We start from the raw sequence: 7,994 nt of genomic DNA, 5'->3' as shown, positions 1-7,994 counted from the left end.
CCCGAGTCTCTGTCCCGAGTCTCTGTCCTCTGTCCCGAGTCTCTGTCCCGAGTCTCTGTCCTGAGTCTCTGTCCCAAGTCTCTGACCTTAGACTCTGTCCCAAGTCTCTGTCCCGAGTCTCTGTCCCAAGTCTCTGTCCCGAGTCTCTGTCCCGAGTCTCTGTCCCGAGTCTCTGTCCCGAGTCTCTGTCCCGAGTCTCTCTGTCCCGAGTCTCTGTCCCGAGTCTCTGTCCCGAGTCTTCCATGATAATCTTTGCAGTCAGACAGTTTGGATTTCCTGCAGGTCTGGCAGCATTCTCAGGTGATTGATGTGTTTTTGTTTCCTTGTGTTTAACTTGACAGACAACAAGCAATAAATACTGACTGATCTCTGTTGTTTAATTGTTTCTTGATTATTTAATTAATTTATTTGCTGTTGTAGACTTGTTGTTAATGTGTTTGGAAGTGAATGTGGAACAAGAGTCGTTTTCTGACTCTTGATCTCTGTGTTTGACCCTGCAGAGCCCTGTATGTCTACATCTACCCACCCTACAGGTAACTCCTCCCCCTCGCTCCACCTGCATGCTGCTGCTGTCTGTTTGTTCTACCTGCTTCCTGCTTGATGTTTGGAGCTACCAACCTGTACTACTAACCTTTACTTTACAAACTCTGTTTCCAGTGGAGAGACTGATCGAGGCTGTTGGACTAAACAGCCACTGCTCTTCAAAATAAAAGCATAGATAGAATTTGCCTGCAGAATAATTTGCATTTGATTTCTGATGTTATATTTTATTATTGACTTCCCACAGGTCAGCTGGAGCGTCTGCAGAATGAAGATCAGACGATGTCTGGTTTTCTTTTCATTATATAGATGTGATGAGAACCCCGCAGTTTATGACCTTCACCTGGTGTCTCCAGACGGGTAAGAGCACTACTCCTCATCATAGTCACAGTTGTGTCTGCAGCTGGGAAAAGTTCAGGAAACACTGCAAGTCAGAACCTCAGAGTGAAATACACCCAATCAATACATCCAAATCAAAAACATGGAAACTAGAAGCAACGTGTCCAATCAGTTTTATTTGATTGTTATTTTTCTCTCTGTGTCTCAGGATGACGTACTCACAGCCGAGCATCGTTAATGGGTGAGTATCTTCTCTCAGTTATAGTTGTTGTGTTTCGTTCCTGATGACCGATGATCCATCTCCGACTGCAGTCGGACCGATGTGGTTTCTGTGACGCCCTGGTTGGCTCCTGTCGTCTGGGAGGGAACCTTTAGTGCCACTCTCCTCGACGGCATCTACCAGAGGCAGAACATCAGTGTTGCTGCTACAGTGTTTGCTGTTGGGAAGTGAGTGTGACATCACAGTGTTACGTTTCCTGTCAGCTTCCACCTCACACTAAGCCCTCCTTCCTTCAGGTACATCATGTTCCTGAAGGACTTCCTGGAGACAGCAGAGCAGCATTTCTTTGTTGGTTTCAGAGTTCACATTTACGTGTTCACCGACCGCCCAAACGAGGTGCCTGAGGTGAAAATGGGAGCAGGAAGGGAGGTAAGTTAGGTCTTCACTCAACCAGCAGCAGCTTTTCTGAATCACCGACTTTTCTGCCTCATCTTCCTCCTCCAGGTGACGGTGCAGTCAGTGCCGAGCTCCAACCGCTGGCAGGAGATCTCAGCTCGTAGGATGGAGCTCATCCAGAAGCTGATTGAGGAGCGGCTCATCAATAAAGTCAACTATATCTTCTGTCTGGATGTGGATTCAAAGTTCCATGGTCGCTGGGGGGCCGAGTCACTGGGAGGACTGGTCTCTGTGATCCATCCTGGTATGTAGACGAGTCCTCCGGTTCTTTCTAACAGCCTCTGGACTGAGTCCAGGTCAACTCACTGCACCTCACCTGACCCACTCACAACATGTCAGTTCAATCAATGAACCCAGGTTTCTCTGACCTGAACCCAGGTTCAACCATCCCTAACCCAGGTTGATCTTAATCTAAACCTGTCCACTCTGTAGGAAACCTTGAGATAGCAGATAAACCAAAGACAAACTGAGACTTTTTAAGTAAATTTCTTTCACCTAAATATACTCAGTTTGAACTTGATAGTTTTTCTGGTTTGATCATATTCTTTATAAAAGTTCTGCTGATCCTGGGATTTGCTTTCTGGATCATAAATCAACACTTATAACTCTTCAACCCATGACCCGCCACTCCGGACACGAGCTTCAGCTGTGACTCCTCTGTCTTTAGGTTACTACAAAGACGACCGCAGCAAGTTCCCGTATGAGCGGCGGCCTACTTCCCGAGCCTTCGTGGCTCCCGCTGATGGAGACTTCTACTACTGCGGGGGAGCGTTCGGAGGCCTGGTGCAGGAAGTCCACCTGCTCGCCAAAACCTGCCGCAAGAACTTTGAGGACGATGCCAAGGATGGCATCGAGGCCGCCTGGCAGGAGGAGAGTCACCTGAACAGGTAATGAGGTCAGAGCACAGGTAGTGGATTTTTTTTTTGCATTGTGATGATGTCACTTCCTGTCTCTGTGTGCAGGTACATGTGGATCAACAAGCCCAGCAAGGTTCTGTCACCTGAGTACTTGTGGCAGGACTTCAAGCCAAAAGAACCAGAAATTAAAATCATCAGGTTTTCTGGAGTCATTAAGAACTACGCTGCAATCCGACCCAACTGAGCTGCACCGAGGCGGACCTTGACCTGTTAGATGGACCTGGACCTGTTAGATGGACCTGGACCTGCCAGCTGGACCTGGACCTGCTAGGTGGACCTGGACCTGTTAGATGGACCTGGACCTGCCAGGTGGCACTAGAACAATCCCAGTCCTTTGTGTTTCCTATGAGCCTGTTGCAGTGGATGCACTTTCAGCTCCAAGAAGCACTTTCTGTCTTGGCCTGACATTTGTTCTTCCTCTGAAGAAGAAGAGCCTCAACTTCAACTTCACAATCTGTAAAAGAGACTCAGGAAATCCAGGAACTCTTGGATTTGTTTCAAGAATTAATCAAAACGTTTAATAAAAGTTTGGATTTTTTTAGCTCTAAGGTTTCAGGCAGAAACAAACAAACAAAAAACACTCTTCAGCTGTTTCTTTCTCAGGTCTGTTTGTTTGTCGGACAGTTCTGGACTGGTTTTTGGCACCATCTTCTGGTGAAATGTGAAAAATGTTAAAAACCCGGTGTGTGTGTCTTTGAGACATTGGTGTTTTTCTGATCTGGTCTCAGAAGTTTTGAAGGTTCTTCCTTTTTCTTTGAGGAACAGTTGGGTTCTACCAGTCCAGGAGAACCCAACAGATCCGTTGAGTTGTACTCGTCCAGTTTTAAAAGTTGGTTTGTTTATTTTTTTGCTCAGGTATAAAATCTTCCAGGTGTGGTGAAGGACTGTTTAACGGGATTTTCTTTGGTGTTAAATTTATTGAAAATGTTTTATTAAAGTGTTCTAATCACCACACTTAACTGGTTCCTGTTTTATTGTATTATTTTAGTTTATATGTACCACAGAGCTTTAAGGTTAAAGCCTTTACTTAAGAAACCCAATCTAAACCCAATCATTAATCTAATCTCCCATTCATCTCAAAAATTCCTGAGAAAATAGTTTCAGATCAGCTGTGAGAACATCTGGACAGAAATAATCTGTTTGAGGAGTTTAGTCAGGGTTTAGAGGTCATCATAGCAGAAACAGCTGCTGACAGGTACTAACGATGTCCTCCTGTCCCCAGACAGTGGACAGGTGTCCATACTTGTTCCGATAGATGGTGGACATGTGTCCATACTTGTCCTGATAGACGGTGGACATGTGTCCATCTTTCTTTTTGTAATGGATGTGAATGTTTTGGACAGTGCCCTGAGACGACTTTTCTCGTGACTTGGTGCGATATAAATAAACTGAACAGAATTTAATTATTGTATATGATCTCATTATTCTAAATATTTCATTAAAATATGTATTTATTTTTTTATGAGTCTAAAGTGATGGTTCTAGTTATCTCTTTGATTCTCAGTTTGTCTAAATTATTTAGTTAAAATTTTTCCCTAAAACTGAAAACACAATTTCCCAAAGGTTCCTTCCAAACTTCCAAACTTCCTCCAACATAAATAGTTTTTAGATGTCATTAACAAGCTAAAATGAACAATTAAATAATCAGAGTATTGAACATTGGACCATTGGACCGTCAGCCCTTCAGACTCACGCTGGTCTTCGGTCCGGTCTTTGGCCCTGAAGCATTTTAAGGGTTTTAGGTTAAAAACTGTACTTCTGATGTACCTGGTCTGCTGGAAAGTTATCACTGGACTCTTTTTAAGTTCTGTATCGTTTAGTTTAAAAATGTTAATATATCAAACACAACACAGAAATTATTCGGACCGCCTCGAACATTTACTCACCACTGCAGAACAATCCTACAGATACAGTTTTCAATTCTGAGCACTTTAAATTTTAAAAACTTGATACTTTACACCTCTAAAATGATCATACACTCAGTTTTAATCAGAAATATATTCCCACACTAAAGATTCAACTGAAAAGTGTGATTTAACCTTAGCCTTGGTATTTTATTTATTTATGTATTTTCTTTGCTTGCACCCATCTTTATCTTTACCTTTTTGTTCGTAAATTCCACTTTTCTTTGGTATGTATGCATGTTTTTGTTCAAAAAATAAATAAAAACGGCTCAGTTACTGTTAACTGTCAGGTGACCTGGAGGGGGCGGGGCAACAGCCAAACCAGGAAGTGAGGGGACGGACAGTTGTTGGCGCTGCGCCCGGGCAGGGAGCCAGGTGTATTTGGGCAGGTGCGCTTTTTTCCGAGCGTCTCGCGCTGCGCTGCGGGTTGATTGACAGCTCGGACACAGTCAGGACCGTCTGAAACCGGAAGCTGACGCCGTCTCTTTTAGCGGCTCGGTGTTCCTGTTCTTTGGAACTGATGACGTCACGGGCGCGGCCCGGCGGTTAGGTGGAGGTGGCTCCTCTGATCAGGTATCGATCGATGCTCGGATCGATACCAGCGGTGTCTTTTAGAACCAAATAAAGGTGAATATTCAGAAACAGGTGAGAGTTATTGATCAGTCCTTCTGTGTTTACTCAGCTTTTTATAAAGACGAGAGTAACTTTTTAAATGAAATAAGTCAATAATTCAGGCATTAAAACTTTTAAATCCAACAAACTTTCAGCTGAAACTAAAAGTTACAAACTGAGTGGAAAAATGGAAAACTATGTTTCTCTGATTTCAGCTTCAGTTTTTTTTTTATGTTGAACAAGTTTATGTGACATTTGGGTCATTAAAAACAAATATATATATATATGTATACATATATGTTCAGGTCTGTTCCGAGGGTTCGGACCTGAGCTGGCTGTGGTTCTGAAGGCGACGGTCCAACCCAGTCCCAATGTGGACCTGCTGGACTTTATTCTCTCTCTGTGTTGTAAAGATGTGCAGACTGGATCAGTTTCAGGGAGAACGCCCTAAACTTTTGTTTGGCTCTTACAGGCCACCGTACTCAGGTTTCCAAAGTTGTTTTTTAACCCCACCCTCTCTGTGCACAGACTGCTGCTGGCCTCAGAACTACTTCCTGTTTGTTGAGAAACTCACAGACCTCACACCCTCGGCACAGAGTCTGTGTGATCCAGCGGCTGTGAATCTGGGTCCTTCTGAACCGACTCCAAAGACCTGCTGATCCACAACAGACCGAGGACTGGACCAGGACCAGGACCAGGACCAAGACAAAACCCCCCACAGGGAGCAGGACCAGTGACGTTTGAGGACCTCCCACAGAGCCAGAGGAGCTGGGCTGCGTTCAGACCTGCTGGATCCGTTTGGACTGACGGTGGTCGGATGTTGGTGAACACAAAACCACTGACTGTGATCCTGCTCACCGGTGTCCTGCTGGGGTGAGTTTGATCCTGGTTCAAGACGTGTGGGTGGGGGGTGGAGGCAATGTGGGCAATAAAAAACCTAAAAATAGAACATTTGACTAAAAAGATGTTTAAATATTTAAACAATGTGATGGTTTTTCAGGAAAACTAAAAAAAGTCTGACATGTTTTTGTTCTGCGTCACTGAAAAACCTGAAAATAAAACCAGTATTTTCAGGTTTTATTTCCTGAAAGCCCTGCAGCGATTCTCACCTAAAAACAGTTACAGGCAGCAGGCGAGCGTCATTTGTTACGTTAGCAGTTAGGGCGGAGTTTCTGCAGTGAAACGGGTCGTTGCTCAGGTTTCCTGCTTGGTTTACGTTGGTTACCAGCTGAATTCTCTCCTTCAGTTTAATGTTCGGATGAGTTTAAAAAGACGGACAGGAAACAGAAACACGTTCAGCTTTATCGCTTCATCTTGAAGAAGAAGAAATCTGACTCTTCTTCTTTATCTCTAAGATCAGGAACACAAACACAAAGCTTTGTCTTCATTTAGACCGGAGGATGGAGGGACAGAGGGACGGAGGGACGTCCCAAATTTCTGCCTCGACTTTCTGTCTCAGGTTTCTGACTGAGTCCCTGTCTGGAGTCCCTGTCTGGAGTCCCTGTCTGGAGTCCCTGTCTGGAGTCCCTGTCCCGAGTCTCTGTCCCGAGTCTCTGTCCTCTGTCCCGAGTCTCTGTCCCGAGTCTCTGTCCTGAGTCTCTGTCCCAAGTCTCTGACCTTAGACTCTGTCCCAAGTCTCTGTCCCGAGTCTCTGTCCCAAGTCTCTGTCCCGAGTCTCTGTCCCGAGTCTCTGTCCCGAGTCTCTGTCCCGAGTCTCTGTCCCGAGTCTCTCTGTCCCGAGTCTCTGTCCCGAGTCTCTGTCCCGAGTCTTCCATGATAATCTTTGCAGTCAGACAGTTTGGATTTCCTGCAGGTCTGGCAGCATTCTCAGGTGATTGATGTGTTTTTGTTTCCTTGTGTTTAACTTGACAGACAACAAGCAATAAATACTGACTGATCTCTGTTGTTTAATTGTTTCTTGATTATTTAATTAATTTATTTGCTGTTGTAGACTTGTTGTTAATGTGTTTGGAAGTGAATGTGGAACAAGAGTCGTTTTCTGACTCTTGATCTCTGTGTTTGACCCTGCAGAGCCCTGTATGTCTACATCTACCCACCCTACAGGTAACTCCTCCCCCTCGCTCCACCTGCATGCTGCTGCTGTCTGTTTGTTCTACCTGCTTCCTGCTTGATGTTTGGAGCTACCAGAAGCTTAATCCTTGGCTATAAATTATTGAACTCTCTTCTGTGTTTCTGTTTGTTCTTATAAAGAAACTACTTTTTTAAATCAAATCTGTAAAGAATTAACTGAAAGGAGGCGTATTCCAGCCCATCTCCCCTGATTAACTCATTTATTTTTCTGATTTGATTCCCCTCCTTTTATTGCTGAATCCTCTAATCCAACAAACAACCCATCAGATCTGATTTTGGTGCTGATTATAAAACAACAAACATGTTAATAAGTGACGTTAGTTTCCATGTTTGCTCCACCTGTAAACAACAGAACAGGTGTTTTCAGTTTCATTAGTTTCTTTTTTAATTGGTCCCATCGTGAACTGGTTCACCTGAGACTTTCCTTCTTCAGAACACCTTCACTCCCTGTCATGAGTTTGTTTCTGTCTGCAGGTACAATGGAAACTTCAGGGGTTTGTGGAAAAGTCAAGAGAAGCAGTGAGTAACCCGACACCCAGCTGATGTCACCTTATCAGAGAGCTGATGTTTTCAGATTTCTCTGACTGCTTTCAGATGATACAAACTCACATGGCTTTTACTTACGTATAAAAACGGTCAGTTTCTTCTTTAAATACTGAACTTGGTTTAAAGTTGGATCAGACCAAACATTTACATATTTTCATTGCAGCAGCTTTTATCCAAATCATCTTCCAAGAACTTCTATTGTGAGAAAAACAAAGCTTGTTAGGCCTGAATCTGCACATACTCAGTTCATCTCTGCCTCTGCAGGACTCACTTCTCAACATTATCTGTCCCAAAGTTTCAGTCTCTAACAGGAGCTCATTCATGGGCTCATTTTAAATGTGTTATTTGTAAATATCAGATTTTAAACTA

At 43.9% G+C, this 7,994-nt stretch overlaps 1 protein-coding gene and 1 long non-coding RNA gene across 3 annotated transcripts; both read left to right on the top strand.

Moving 5' to 3' along the window:
• Positions 1 to 849: 849 nt before the first annotated feature.
• Positions 850 to 3,226, top strand: LOC108228886 (globoside alpha-1,3-N-acetylgalactosaminyltransferase 1-like; the record flags this gene model as incomplete). The annotated part of the gene is given in 7 exon segments (XM_017404519.3): positions 850 to 900; positions 1,088 to 1,120; positions 1,192 to 1,326; positions 1,396 to 1,528; positions 1,604 to 1,799; positions 2,223 to 2,442; positions 2,518 to 3,226. Coding segments are annotated over 7 exon segments (907 nt in total), but the record flags the coding sequence as incomplete, so codon positions are not given.
• Positions 3,227 to 4,733: 1,507 nt separating this feature from the next.
• Positions 4,734 to 7,988, top strand: LOC108228889. 2 transcript variants are annotated; one of them, XR_001808251.3, is made up of 4 exons: positions 4,734 to 5,003; positions 5,517 to 5,861; positions 7,020 to 7,052; positions 7,554 to 7,988. It is a non-coding gene; the product is annotated as an uncharacterized LOC108228889 (long non-coding RNA). The 2 variants fall into 2 exon arrangements; XR_001808250.3 differs by having other exon boundaries at positions 4,734 to 5,021.
• Positions 7,989 to 7,994: the final 6 nt, after the last annotated feature.

This window comes from Kryptolebias marmoratus, linkage group LG12 (assembly GCF_001649575.2).
Source record: "Kryptolebias marmoratus isolate JLee-2015 linkage group LG12, ASM164957v2, whole genome shotgun sequence".
Lineage (NCBI taxonomy): Eukaryota > Metazoa > Chordata > Actinopteri > Cyprinodontiformes > Rivulidae > Kryptolebias > Kryptolebias marmoratus.
The sequence above is the reverse complement of the archived record's forward strand: the minus strand, read 5'-3'. Positions and strand labels throughout refer to the sequence as shown.